Raw genomic sequence first — 14,606 nt, forward strand, 5'->3', positions numbered from 1 at the left:
AGGGCGCACTACTCGATTTGATCTAGTTACGTATGTTCCGTCTGGTTGTTGTTGACCGACTCGAGGTGGTTCTTCTACTTCGACGAAATCATCTCCGTACCCGATTCGTCGCTGGATTCAGCATTTTCACGTTCCCTCTCAGCATTGGTTGTAGCCCCACTGTGTTTGTCGTCGAAATCGTCGTAGGGATACTTCAGCAGCTGGTGGCTTCTTCTCTTGATCAAACCTATTGACGCTGCTTCGCACTCGTACAGGACAGCACCCAGTTTCTTCACGACTGTTGCTCGCACCCAGGCTGGTTTCTTCGGATCACGGTAATCTCTTGCGTACACCACTTCACCAACTTCAAAAGTCACGGATCTTGTACGATCTTGATTAAAACTCGCTTCCTGTTGCCGCCTGGTATTATCCGTCTTCAGTACATCGAACCTTATGTGCATCTCCCTCCCGAACATGAGCTTGAAAGGGCTTTTGTTCGTCGTAGCATGTTTCGTTGCATGGTACATTTCCAAAAAGGAAAATAAACGATGAGCGACAGTCTTTTTTCTAAAATGCTGGGTCACAGGAAAGCTTCGTCAAGGCCGACTTGACCGTCTACACTGCATTCTCAGCCGGGCTTTGGAGCACGGGCTATATGGTGCCGTCCGCAGATGTTTGGTTCCTCGATCCATACACTGAGCCAGAAATTGCGTACGAATTTCATAAGAGAACGCTTGTGAATTGATTTCTTGACTGGTTTTCTCTCTTTCATAAGAGTCTTATGAAATACAAACCGTCCGATATTCACAAGAAATTCTTGTCGTTATCATTAGAGATCTTATGAATATCTTTATTTTCCTAAATTCAAAGAGCGATTCTCTAAATACATAATGGTCGAAAAGAATTCCATAATTGATATATATGATCCTTCATAAGAGTATCTTATAATATTATACCCATTTATATTATGAACGCAATGATCGATGGAAGTTCACATGTTTTTCTTATGAGTCTCATTAGATGCTTCTTATGTCTTTATTCCATAAGAAATTCGTATGAAATTCTTACGTGTTTTTCGATAGGAAGTCGACTGTTTTTCACAAGTGTTAATAATAATTGTCATACGCGCGCTTATGAATCTCTATGGTGAATATTATGTTATTACCATCGCTCCACGTAATTCATAAAATTTTCGTATGAAATTGTTAAGAAAATCGTACTCCATTAGATTGTCTTATGAAAGTCAATGGTCAATGCGTATGATAACCAAAAAGAGTTTCTTATGAAATTATATCTGTCTATGTAATGAGTATTGTTTCATAAGTCTGCAATGGAATTTTATAAGATTCTCAAATGGTAAAAAAATACTTCTTCTGTCGTTATTCTATAAGAAAATCTTATGTACCTCATACGTTCCGTTTCCTCAGTGTACAGAAATTCTTGAATTCATCCGAGGAAAACGCCGTACCGTTGTCTGAGACTAAAGTGGAAATGTGTCCAAAACGTGATATATATTCACAGACCTTCTCAATCATCTCCTTCGATGTCAGCGTGCGCACTGGGAACACCTCTATCAACTTGCTGTAGCTGTCCACCATAACCAGAAAATCGGCACCTCTGAACTGGAAATGGTCAATATGAACTCGATCCCCAGGGGAACTTGTAAGTCTCCACGGTGATATTGGATCCGTCCGCTCTGGTCGTAACTGAATACACAATTCGCATTTTCGTCCAAGCTCTTCAATCTTCTTGTCCATTGACGGCCACCAGAAATATGACCGCGCAAGGCTCTTCATCTTGACTATGCCCAAGTGAACCGAGTGTAACTCCATCAGAATATTCTTCCGCAATTTGGTTGGAATTACGATGCGATAACCCCAAAGCAGGACACCTTCCTCAACGCTGGGTTCATCTCGCTTGGAATAAAACTTTTTGATCTCTTCTTCCAGGATGTTCGATGGCCAACCAGACTTCAAATACTCCACCACACGGCTTACAGTCTTGTCACGACGACTCTCGACCTTCAACTGCCTTCTTTCGACTAACGAACGAGTTTCTTGTTCCAAAAAGTTCAGAAATATTGTCGAGTCTTCTTCTGAAAAATCGTCGTTAAACTCATCTTCATCTTCGACACTGGCCAACGGAAAACGGGAAAGAAAATCTGCCACACCTTTCACGTGCTAGATTTCATAGTCGAAGCTTGACAAAAACACGGCCTATCGTTGAAGTCGTCTCGCTGCTGTTTCAGGAACACCCTTTGTGCTGAACAGTCCAATCAGCAGCTTGTGATCGGTCATCAAAATGAAATGTCGACCGGCCAAATAATTGTAAAACCTCGTGACTCCGTAGTAAGTGGCCAAAGCTTCTCGGTCTATTGTTGAATAATTGCCTTTGAGTTTCTTGAAAACTCTTGAAGCAAACGATATCGGACGCTCATTTTTATCCGAAAAAACGTGAGTAATGACATCTCCGATTCCTGCGTTCGATGCATCGCAGTACAGTTTGATCGGAAGATCTCGATTGCAGTGAACCAGCACCGTTTCTCCGGCAATGAGATTCTTAGCTTCCTCGAACGCCTGCTGTTGCTTCTTAGTCCAGGAGAAACTAACACCTTCCTTCAGCAGCTCGTACAGGGGCTTCAGACTGTGTGCCAAATGGGGACAAAACTTGGCGTAGTAATTCACGAGTCCCTCAAAGGAACGGACCTCCTTAGCATCTGTTGGTGGCTTCACGTTCAATATGGCCTTCACCTTATGTGGGTCCTTATGCAACTCTTCCTTGTCGATGTAATGGCCAAGGAAATCCACATCTTCCTTGAAAAATTCACATTTTTCTTTATTCAACAGTAATCCAGCGTCTTCAAACCGTAGCAAAACATGATCCAGGTTCTGTAGATGTTCCTCGATAGTGGACCCGGTGACCATAACATCGTCTAGGTATCTGACAGTTCCACGGCAGCCTTGCAACACTCTCTCCATTGTAGCTTGAAACACGGAACAAGCGGTCTTCGTTCCAAACGGCAAACGATTCATATGGAACACGTCTCGATGGGTGCTCCACGACAAAAGCTTCTTGGTTTCCTCATAGACCTCGAGCTGGTAATAATCATTCTTGAGGTCCAGCTTGGAAAAGTGCTTACCTCCTTGCAAAGCCGCAAAAATCTCATCGATGATAGGTAACGGATGATGGTCGTCCTTCAAAAACGGATTGACTGTGACACGATAGTCAGCGCAAAGACGAATCGATGAATCCTTCTTCAGAACGGGTACTAGTGGTGTTCCCCATTCCACATCCGCCGTGGATGCTTTGGTAATGATACCTGTACGCTCCAAACGATCCAACTCGGCTTCCACCTTTTCCTTCAAAGCTAATGGCACCTTCCTTGGTTTACAAAATCTTGGTACTGCTTCGTCCTTCAGTGGCAGATGGACTTTCATATCTTTCAAACAGCCAAGCTCTCCCGTGAAAACAGCTTCATGCTTGCACAAAATCGTCTCTAGCTTCTTGATGTGCTCCTCAGCAACCGTCAATGCGTAAAAATCAATCTTCAGACCCCAGCTGGACATGGTCTGTCGTCCCAGCAATGGGTGCCGGTCACCGTCGAAAACGAAAATTTCCTCCTTGGAATCGTGGACCTTGTACCTCATATGAGCGTAGAACTTTACGACCGCCCGGAAACTACTGCCGTTGTAGCACACAAACTCTTCTTGGACATCCGTATTCAGCTTCACGTTGGAAAATAGCTTATGTAAGAGTCCCGTAGAAATGGCGTTCACTGGACTTCCTGTGTCCATCTCGAAGTCAATCTGTCTCTCGTTGACGCAAATTTTCAGCAGCACGGGCGGAAGGAAGTCCACCTTGTTCAAACGCAGATGGTTCACTTTCGGGCTTCTTTTCTTCCCACCGGAACTCCGATTCGCCGCCGCATCCTTCTCTCCTGATGGACAAACCTTGGCCAAAATGTCCCTTTTTATCGCAGATCTTGCAAACGTAGCTCTTATACTGGCACTTCCGAAAATCATGGTCTTCTTACCGCAAGCAAAACACTTCACGGTTTCATTCTTCTTCCTGTTATCTCCTTGGATCCGGTGCACTTCAAGCATACCACGCTGCTGTAGAGTTGACTCTTTCTTCATAGCCAGTTTCACCAAATCGTCGTAGGCCACCGAAGGTTCCTCTTCACAAACTCTTTCAAAAATTGGACCACGACGCAATCCTACGACGAACATATTCTTGATGAAGTCGCTCAAATTGGCACCAAAATCGCAGTCGGCCGCCAACTTTTTCAACCGGGTAGTCCATTCGACCACCGTCTCACTGTCGCCTTGACGTGCTTCGAAAAATCTGTAACGCTCTCGAAAGACCACCACCGTAGGGGTAAACCGCTGGCGCATCAATTCGCAGAGCTGGACAAAATTCTTGGTTTCTGGCTTGTCCGGAAAACACAGATTCTTGATAATCTGGTATACCTCCATTGACACGGATGTGAGCAGGAACGCAGCTCGCCTCTCATCGTCCGCTTCATCGTTGAGTTCGTAGGCCACGAAGAATCTTTCCCGGCGTTCTTGGTAAAATGGCCAGGACTCGCCAACGTTGAACTCCGGAGGCTTCACATTCATGACGGAATCTTGAAAATTTGATTTTTTTTTTCTTTTGTCGCCAAACTGTGACGTCTTGAATAATAGACAAATTAAGTTTTGCTTCTGGTTTATTCGACGTTCATTTAATAACTAATTTTCTGATCGCAATCTTTTAACAGCACTTACTATGATCGGTGTTTTGATCGGTAGCAACCGTAGTCAGGGAGTAACCACGGTATTCACGAATACTGTTTGCAGTGATGCCAATACACTACAATATCCAAGTTGTGAAACAACTGCTTAGTAACGAAGAGCCTCTACAGCTATTTTCGCCTCATCATGTAGGTGTCTAGATGGCCTACATGATATGATCGAAGACTCGCGATTCAAAAGTTACAATTTCGATCCTCGTTGAAAACTTTTGTAATCACTTCAATTATTGTTCTCTGCAAGATAAATCCACGTAATGCGATTATCTGAAAATGTCGATATATCGTCGCAGTGGTAATGAAAATCACCAAATGTTTCAGATTTAGCAAATTTGGAACATTTGTGTCTTCGAAGGACGAAAAAATCCAAGCCTACTAGAATTTTGACGTTGCGTTTGAATTGCGCGCATATCTTCTGCGCGTTATCGCCGCCGCTGGATGTGGATTTAATATAAGCGCCGCAATATTGCGCTGAATTTTAAACAGCACATGTGACGGAGCGCATGAGACCGCAGTGAGACACATCTCAAGAAAAATGAGGCGCACCAAAAAAGGTCTCACAATGTACAGCGCTCCCGTGCGCTTTCAAGCAATGAGGCTCCTGCACCTAAGGCTACAGCACGTGCACAGTAACTCTAATACAAACACACATCATCTTTGGGCCTCCTATAGGGGCCTGGTTTTAATGAGTCGTCATTGGTGCGGTATCCTAACACTTTATTACCTTCTCAGGCGTCTGTATGCAGATTTCTCATTTTTGTAAAAAAAATCATAATCGAAAAGTTGGAAATTTCACAGAACACTATTTATGTCATAAGGGTAATAAGGAAGAAATGGGAGATTGGATTTTCAGCCTTTTTTAAATCTTAAACTACCCTATTGTACATCCTCAGATTCAATGGGAAATTGTCTACATTTAGGCATTTATCGCGTTATTCTCTAAATTTGATTACTGAATATTTGATAACTATGTATCGAAATGGTATGATTGGTAAGCATATTCGTGATGGGGAACGCAAAATTTAGCATATAGAGTTACACTATTGTAGTTTTCAAATCTAAAGATTATCAAATCAACGGATGATCAATTTCATCCCGAAATAAAATTCATTGAAATTTTATTTCGAAGGTAGCTTTTAGCACGAATATCAATTTTGGTAAAACAATTTGTGTTCTTGAGTTTATAAGATTTACCGTACTTATGTTCCTGCATTTTGTTTGTTGAAATTGATAACTGTAGAGTAAAGTGGGGCAAAAGTTCGAGTGGGGTAAGAGTTTCTTTTTAAGATTTCTAGCTCAATTTGAAACAAATCTTATAAATGTCATGGTGGTTCGAATGCTTTTTAAGTAAGAGACTTTTAATCCAAATATCATAAAAATCGATTGAGATTTGGAAAAGTTATGGCTATTTGTTGTTTTTCGACGTGAATATTGTAATTTTTGGTCAAACTTTCGTTGCATGGAACCAATTGAAGATAAAATCTTTCTCAATATTTTATGTAAGGGCGTTTCTAGGGCGTGTATTAGTTTTTGCATAAATGCTTGAAAACAATTTTTGGCCCATAGTGGGGCAAAAGTTCGAATCAGCGGGGCAAAAGTTCGACCCATGTATAAAATCACCGAAAAATTTGCAAATTGCCTAAAATCCACATATTATCTTCAAATTTAGTTAAATTTGTCCATCGTGTAGAAACTGTCATCAAAATTTTACATTTCCACTTAGTTTTGCGAAAAACTGCTATTTTCGAGTATATTTTGATCAACCCGGTTTTGGGATATTGTTTGATGAAAATTTAGTGTGTATTTTTCGTTAAACTAAAGTTTACGGCTGGTGTAAAGTATGCCTGTCATAAAAGGATCGATATTTTGTGTTTTAGCCAGCGAACTTTTGCCCCACACTAGATTCGAACTCTTGCCCCACCGGTGGGGCAAAAGTTCGAATAAGACAATCAATTTTGAAAGTGTTATAACTAAAAATGGGTGAATATTTTGACACAAGTTTGTTCAGCAAAATTATAGCCAATATGTTGAAGGTTCACTGTATGGTATTTGTTTTGTTTTAATTGCTATTGTTTTCCTGGAAACTTTAATTATACCACTAAGGTCGAGCTTTTGCCCCACTTTACTCTATAAAAAACAAGCATGAAATACTGTGAAAACTGAACCCGAGAGGGGAAAGACATCTAACACAAAACATAGGAAAATCAAATCTTTTTTCAGCAGACTTGGAGCGCGATATTAATATGCAGAATCAAATACAATTTTTATTCGGAATCAGTTATTATTTAAAATATTTCATTGTACTTTTCAATGAAAATGAATCCCTACCACTTTCTTCAGAGCAGATCTTTGACTAAAAAATAAACTGTAATTTCGAAATGTCATCAAAATAATAAGATAATCATTACACATTGCCGAAATGTGGCAGAACAAAATTTATTGTAAATATCATTTTAATTATGTACATCTATTACTATGTAATTTGTGAAAACATGTTTGTTTTATAGCAGTGAGTTAAAATAAAATACATTTTAAATAAAAATATAACTACGCTGATCTGAAAAACTTAAAAGTCCTCGTCAAATATAACTAAAACGAAATAATTTATCCTCATCGTCATACCGCATTCCAAATCTCGAATGGGGAAAAATGAACTCTCATTGAATGCGGCATGCTCTATGAGGCCGGTGTAATATGACACAATGGATTCATTTGCAATTGCTCAAACAAAATGGACATTAAAATAAGATAAAAACGCTCACAATTTCATTGCTTGCGAACATCAATCGACGACTAGAATATCCTTATTTTGTGGGATTGATAACGCGTCTCGGCTAAAACTAAAAATTCTAAGCGTTTTTGTCAACCTACATCTATGGCGTACATTACTAAATGGTAAACTACTACTCTCTCTCGTTTCTTCATCTTATAAGGCATTTCTGTTGTTTTTTTAAATCGTAGTTTAAGCAGCACACTTGCTTGAAAAGTAATCTGAAGCTTTCCTTATTCTAATGGGGGAAATACACATAATGAGGAATAGGCGTTAAGAGAAAATTGGGTAAAAATAAATAGTTCCTTGTTAAAATCAGCTTCGGTCGACGCGTATTAGCAGTATTTGCAGCATGCACAAAACAAACACTAGTTTGTATCTGAATCGACCTTTGAAAACTTTGAACGATCGTTTCAATCTTCCTACCAGCGCGCCTCGTTTTCCTTTTCTTTTAATTTTACACTTGCGCCACAGACAAACAGACGTTTATTTTATTTTATTAATTGGTTCTACTTCAATTCGCTTGATAAAACCTTGCCAACAATATTTCGCCAATTCATTCGGTTCATGGGCCGCCTATTTCCATCCTCGACTGCGACTCATGCTCTCCAGGTCCAGGTGCATCTGGTCAATTCGCCTAGTTCGCTGCGCCCCACGCCGTATTGTTCCGATGGGAGTTGAAGAGAACACCATATTTAAAGGGCTGTTGTACGGCATTCTTGCAACATGGTCTGCCCAGCGTATCCTTCCAACTTTAGACACCTTCAGGATACTGGGTTGGCCGTAGAGTTGAGCGAGCTCGTGGTTCAACCTTCGCCACCACACAGCGTTTCTCTGCACGCCGCCGAAGATCGTCCTTAGCACCCGGTGTTCGAAAACATCAAGAGCTTGCTTCAAATCTCACCACCAGAGTCACGCACTTCGCTAACATCGTGTTCAACGTTTCGCACTAGTGCAGTCTGCAGGTATTGTTGTTTAAAACAGTATTTCGTTCAACATGATCCCCAGATGATGCTGATGAACTGGGCAATGGTTTAAAAAAAAAATGTTCTAAGTGTTACATCTGTTTGTCTGTGCTTGTGCCGTCATACTTGTTTGTTGCTGAACCGTGATCTTTGAACATTTTTTAGCGATGGTGGAAATATTGTCTAGTCTTTATGTTAAATACGGGCAAAGTGAAGATTTGTGCCGCTTGCGACTACAGCTTGGGTAACTGATGTGAATGAGAGTTCATCACGTGACGATCTCTAAAACTTTCCGGTCAACGTAATGGTACATCCGGAGTTGGCGTGATCAACGACTTGTTGCTTTAGCTGGATGACATGCTGCTTAAGGTTGAACACTATGCTGTGTAGTTCGTTGTTCTGGGTCTTAAGGTCCTTAACTTTATCTTCAAGCTTGGAGATTCGCTCGAGCTTCCGTTTGCGGCACTTGGAAGCGGCCACTCGGTTACGTAGCCTTTTGCGTTCCAGCTTGATGCGTTCCTGGTTCTCCATATCGATCGGGCTCATAGGGGACGATTGTGGCACAATTTGTGGTTCTTCTTTGATCACTCCTGGGTAAGTATCTGTAGTGTTGGGGTTGAGAAGAGAAACGAAGAAAAAACAGCCATTAATCTCACCTTCACGTTCAAGGGGACGGCGAACAGTCGCGATGTGCTACTTACCAAGATCGGTGTAGGTGATGTCACCTCCACTCATCGTGTTGTGAGTGGTGGTAGTCGCGGTAGATATGGCCGATATCGCGGCGATTGTCGTGGATGCGTTGTTGTTGATGCTTTTGTTGTTGTTATTATTATTGTTCATCTTATTAATGTTATCTTTTTCGCGCATGGAGAGGAGAGCTTCGTCGAAGCCTTTGGCAAATTGTTCCTGTTCGGTGGTAGCCTGAAAGCAGATGGTAGAACTACGATCAGTATTGAGGTCATATAATAGATCTACATGATTACTCTTTTATAAAGAATTTAGATGATTTTTGATGTGTAGATGGATTCTTCATATTATATTTTCAATCTGCGTTTAAAATTGTATCAATGGTCATTTCACGAATTTGACCCACAATTCACAAATTTGACCTTGAAACCCGTTGATAAGGAGTTGAAAAGCATTAGCGTATGCTATCTAGCCTAGTCCATGCTTTCGACCTGTGGTGTTAAGGTCCACGGAGAATGAAGTACTCAAAAGTGGCTTTATTCCACTCAGAGCGTTAAGTTTCAACTTATTAATTCCATAAATAAATCAGAAAACCAGAACTTTGCAAATTATAAAGATTGAAAGACATTTCATCGTAAATATCCTTCCTGAAGATGCTTAATTTTTCAGAGTTTTGAAAATGTTTAAAACATTCAATTGGAGTGTTGCAATACTTGATGTAGCGATTAAATGTTTACGGTCTGTGGTGCAACAGTGCCCGTTTAATTTTGTTATGATTCGATTTTGGAAACACATTTTTATTGTTATTGTTTCTTCAAAATAATACAACAGACATATTTAGATTGATTTTATTTGTTATTCATTACTTAATACAACTAAATTTTCTTTTGGGACCACGGAATCACACATCATGGGTCAGTCACAAATCTTTATAATCTTAATGTTTCTTAGGGCCTTTTCTAGCCTCACCATTTTCAAATTAGGTAAATTTAATTCGTGGACATTATCACGATGACGAATGTTTTAATAAAAACAACCGTCCGATTTTGGCAGGTTCCTATTTTGCAAACACAATTTTTTATCATGGTTCAAATCAAAACGGACTTTATCCCGAAAACATTCAAAGTGATCGTGATCATGAGCTAGACATGCTCAAAACTACTTAATTTCAGATGCACACACGGATGAATTCCGCATTGAACTGCCCTTCTACGCCTACTTTTCTACGCAAATCTTATAGATTGCAAGACAAATATGCGTAGAACGGCAGTAAAGTGTGCAGCTTCTAATAGATTTCGGCGTTTTATACAAATTTGCTGACGCATTCACACCCAAAATTGCTTACCATAGAGAGTTGCTTCAAATTACTTTTAAGCTCTTGAACATCTTTGGATAACACACAAACTTTCAAGGTTGTCATTATCATGAGCTAGAAACTGCAAGAATATAACCAAATCTTCATACACACTAGTGTCACGTAACGGCAAACTAGCAACCAAACTGAGCTGCTTCAAATTGTTTTGAAGCTTCTGGTTAATCTTGCTGAAGACACGAACTTGCTAGGTGGTTCTAGGTTTCTAGAATCACGATCTTTAGCCTGCGAGAATATGAAAATGTTACGGCAAAATTGCGCAACCTAATAAACGCCATAAGGCTTCTGAACAACTTTGCTCAAGATCGCAATATCGTGTAATGTAAGAATAATGATGCAATAGCTGTGTAAGACAATTAACAGTCATTTTGAATGGCAACACAAGTAGCAACATCGTGTAATATAGATAAATCTGTGTAATATACATAAATCTTTATATGTGGCGGCCCTGGTAGGGCTCTACACCGATGGAATTTTGTCCGAATAATAGTTTTTTTTTAATTACAGTCAATCCTCCATAACTCACTGGAAGGTGTAATCGAGTTATGGAGGTATTGAATTATAGAACACAAAAACTGTGGTTCGCCTAGGATATAAAGATACAAAATATCGAATAAGGGAGAGTTGACTGTATTGATTTCATATCCCTTTTAGGACGAACGATTTTCCATTGTTCCATTGTTGATGTAACTCAATGACTATGGATCTTTGAAGACGCTCTAAATTAGACTTTTCTAAAAACAATAGTGATACGTCTCTCTATGAGAGCTCATAATGGTAATTTCTTGCATTAGAACGCTATTGGTAGGTGTAAATGCGCCGTCGGGTTAAAACGCGCCACCCTCAACTTGAACGAACGACTTGTTTTGGAACGCTTTTTTCATTCGAGATACTAGAAAATTTGTAAAAATGCTTCTCTATTTATATTTTTAAGTGTTTTGCTGGCAAAAAAAACTTTGAAAAACGTTTTTTTTGTTTTCGTTGCAATTTTGTGTGATTTTCTAGATCATTTTTCATATTAATAAATGACCATACTTTCGAAACTATCTCTATCTTCTTTGCACTCCCGACTCCCATAGTTTGTATTCTACACGAAAAAGTGTTGAATTCATCTTTAAAAAGCATATTGCAAGATTTAAACTTTAATCAACTCGTGGGGCGAAACGGCATATTTCATTACACCAAATCAGCCGTTTGTATTCAAATTCTAGAAAACTTAATGCATGCCACGCTGCAGCTACGTGCAAATTTGAACCTTACAAATGCGCATTTTTTGCATTAGCATGTATTTTATAATTGAGCAAGTCTGATGAATCAATCTGATCAAACGCCCTTATGTATGCAACGTATATGCAAGCATGCTTGTGCACGTTCATTTACAGAACGGCTAACGCCGAGCTCAAGTGACGCGTTTTACCCCTCAAAAAATAAAAATGCAGATCAGAACGCATTTCATTTTGAAAAATTTATTTATTAACTTCAGAAAAATTAAAATGGATGGCTACTTTAAATAACTATTTGATAGAAAACATGTTTGTCTATCAGATCATGATGAAAAAAGAATTTATAATAATGTACTTTACAGCTAAAAGCGCTTCCTTCCTTAGTCGGCGCCATATGCCCCCAGTCCCCCTATATAAAATTCCGGAGTTATCTGTCAGTAAGGCTTTGAAAAGTTTCATCGAAATTCAGAGCACTACAAAAGCTATCCAGTAGAATATTAGAGTTTTTTCAGTAGCATTGCTCTCCCTCATTCATGGAATGTTCTGGAACTTTTGCAATATTTAAAAGAAGAACAGTACATCTTATTCTTCTTGGTACTACGTCTACACTGAGACAGAACTTTCTTTGTTAAAATTGTCTTTTTTGCATTCGAATATCACGTGGCGGATACAATGATATTTTATGCCCAGAAAAGTCAAGGAAATTTCCATTATGAAGATCTCGTACCGACTGGGAATTGAAATAACTTTTAACATAGCTTTGGTTTGGAACCATGGCCGTTACTAGTAGGCTAGGCCTTAGAAGGAACTCTGCAACTACGTTTAAGTTTGTAATTATTTGAGATTAGAAAATTACAGCAACAACTATACAGCGTGCTCAATGGAGTATGGTTACAGCATGAATTTAAACGATTATTACCATGAGTTTGTTAGCGTCGGGTAATGTTGACAACATTATAACTTTAGCCTCTACTTATGGACACTTACAATTAAAAAAACGTACTGATTTTCGCTCTTGACAAGTTCGTCACTAGAATAAAACCCCGGAAATTTTTAAAATTTTTGGGTAAAAATCCATGTTTAGCGTAGATTACACCATATTCTACTGCTTATTGATATTGCTCAAATACATTGTTTACTCGGGAAGCCATACAACTGAATGTTGAGCATTCACACCTCACAGTCGAATAAAATCCTTGACTTTATGACTTTTGGCCAGTGTATGACGTTGCATTTTGAAGGTACGGTGTGTTTCCCCGTGCTCACCTTTGTTGGGTAGAGTATGCTGCTAGGCGTTGGCGTTGGCAAAGCGGCACTGTTGATGATTATTTTTTCCAGTTCCGGTGAGACGAGTTTGAGCACTTGCAGGTCTGGAGATGTTATCACTGGTGGCGCTGTCACCGAGGCATTGAAGCGCGCTTTTCGGCTTTTGCTGGCATTCAGTTCCAATGTTGCCGGCCGTTTTAGGCTGTTTCCGGCGCTGGTTTGTGCTTGCGTTGTGACCGGAACATATTGCCCGTTGCTATCTTCGTAGAATGACGATTCCATGTTGTTGCTATTGGTGTTGTTTCGCATTTTTTGCGTGATTCCCTAGTTATTGCTGATGACTGTGTGAAGCCCAGAATTTATCAATATACTTGGTCGGCCACTTGTTTGTTTTCTTCTTTATGTTACACAAACACTTCTGCAGCTAGAATCAAGATTCACTTGTTCAAAAGACGACGATCCGAAGTGACTTTCAAGGCAAGTGCGTTTTTAATAGAATGTGTTTATTTATCACTTTATGCTTCGCCTTTAAGCCATAAGGTCACTTGGTATGTTCTGTTGCAGCAGTTTACTTGTTGTTCATACTCAAGCTCAATTCAATACTTTTTCACCTTTGCTAAATCGTTTACAGCTGATTGCTTATTCTAAGCAATTCATGTGCATGAAAAAATCAATGGCTAACTTTGTACTTTATCGATGACATAGTCTTGCATATTAAGTAGCCCGTTCACACTAACACATCTGCAGCTTATAAGGTAGATAAATTAACGCCTCCTTTGTCACAAGTGCTGCAGTGCGTAAACAACAAAGTTCAATACAAAAAGTTTCACAATCTGCACTCGTTTTCCGTGTCTTACTTCTCATCCACTTTCACGTATTTTCGTAGTATTTTTGTTCAACGTGGAAATAAAATTATTTCGGTTTCGCAACTACAAAAACGTACAAACACACATTCGCGACAATATGCGATTTGTTCCCAGTCTTCCTTATTGGAATAACAACAATACCGTCAACGACATATTAGTAGAAACGAATACGAAAAGGAGAGAAAAAACGAGACGGTCACAAATTTCACGACGTTCACTGCTAGAGGATCAAAACACGAATGAAGCCATGGTGGTACCACAGGCTGCTTTTCATGATTCATGTGTCTAAAAATAGCTCAAGACGTCATTTCCCTGCACGGTGATTGGCTGCTAGCGACGTTGCCTTGTTCGTATTCGTTCGTGTCTGGTCGTGTTCGATTCGGACGAGGGAGGTTGGTTTCATTACGACTGCAGAGTGCAGGCAGCAGAAGTCTGACTGACAGTTCGAGTAAAATAAAATACCTACATGCCTGATTGTAGAAAAAGTTGTTAATTATTTACAGTGGCGTTACAGAACGTTGGTTAACCAAAGGAGACAAACAACATATTTGTATGAAAAGAAAAACAAGATAAAAATTGGAGGCCAAGCAGGGATGGAAGGAACCTTTTTGTAATCAATGCTACATGAAAGATAAGCAGATATACTATGCTACAAATTTATAAGATATAAGCAAACTAAAGTAAGAGAT

General features: G+C 39.6%; 1 protein-coding gene across 2 annotated transcripts; it reads right to left on the reverse strand.

Annotated features, from left to right (window-relative positions):
* Positions 1-7,172: 7,172 nt before the first annotated feature.
* LOC5578266 (transcription factor AP-1) lies at positions 7,173-14,168 on the reverse strand. 2 transcript variants are annotated; one of them, XM_001663742.2, is made up of 3 exons: positions 13,052-14,168; positions 9,205-9,424; positions 7,173-9,093 (listed from the first exon to the last, which is right to left on the reverse strand). In XM_001663742.2, the coding sequence occupies exons 1-3, from the start codon at positions 13,358-13,360 to the stop codon at positions 8,786-8,788; spliced, it is 837 nt and encodes a 278-aa protein (XP_001663792.2). In that variant the 5' UTR covers positions 13,361-14,168; the 3' UTR covers positions 7,173-8,785. The 2 variants fall into 2 exon arrangements, with proteins under 2 accessions (XP_001663792.2, XP_021699672.1); XM_021843980.1 differs by having other exon boundaries at positions 7,173-9,105; positions 13,052-14,158.
* Between the last annotated feature and the right edge of the window lie 438 nt (positions 14,169-14,606).

The sequence above is a fragment of the Aedes aegypti genome, chromosome 2 (genome assembly GCF_002204515.2).
Source record: "Aedes aegypti strain LVP_AGWG chromosome 2, AaegL5.0 Primary Assembly, whole genome shotgun sequence".
Taxonomy (NCBI): Eukaryota; Metazoa; Arthropoda; class Insecta; order Diptera; family Culicidae; genus Aedes; species Aedes aegypti.

Coding starts and splice junctions, on each gene's coding strand:
- LOC5578266 (XM_021843980.1), bottom strand. CDS start 13,360: ATGCGAAACAACACCAATAGCAACAACATGGAATCGTCATTCTACGAA. Junction 9,425..13,051: donor GCATACTCTACCCAACAAAG/GTGAGCACGGGG, acceptor ATCTGCTTTCAG/GCTACCACCGAACAGGAACA. Junction 9,106..9,204: donor CATCACCTACACCGATCTTG/GTAAGTAGCACA, acceptor CCAACACTACAG/ATACTTACCCAGGAGTGATC.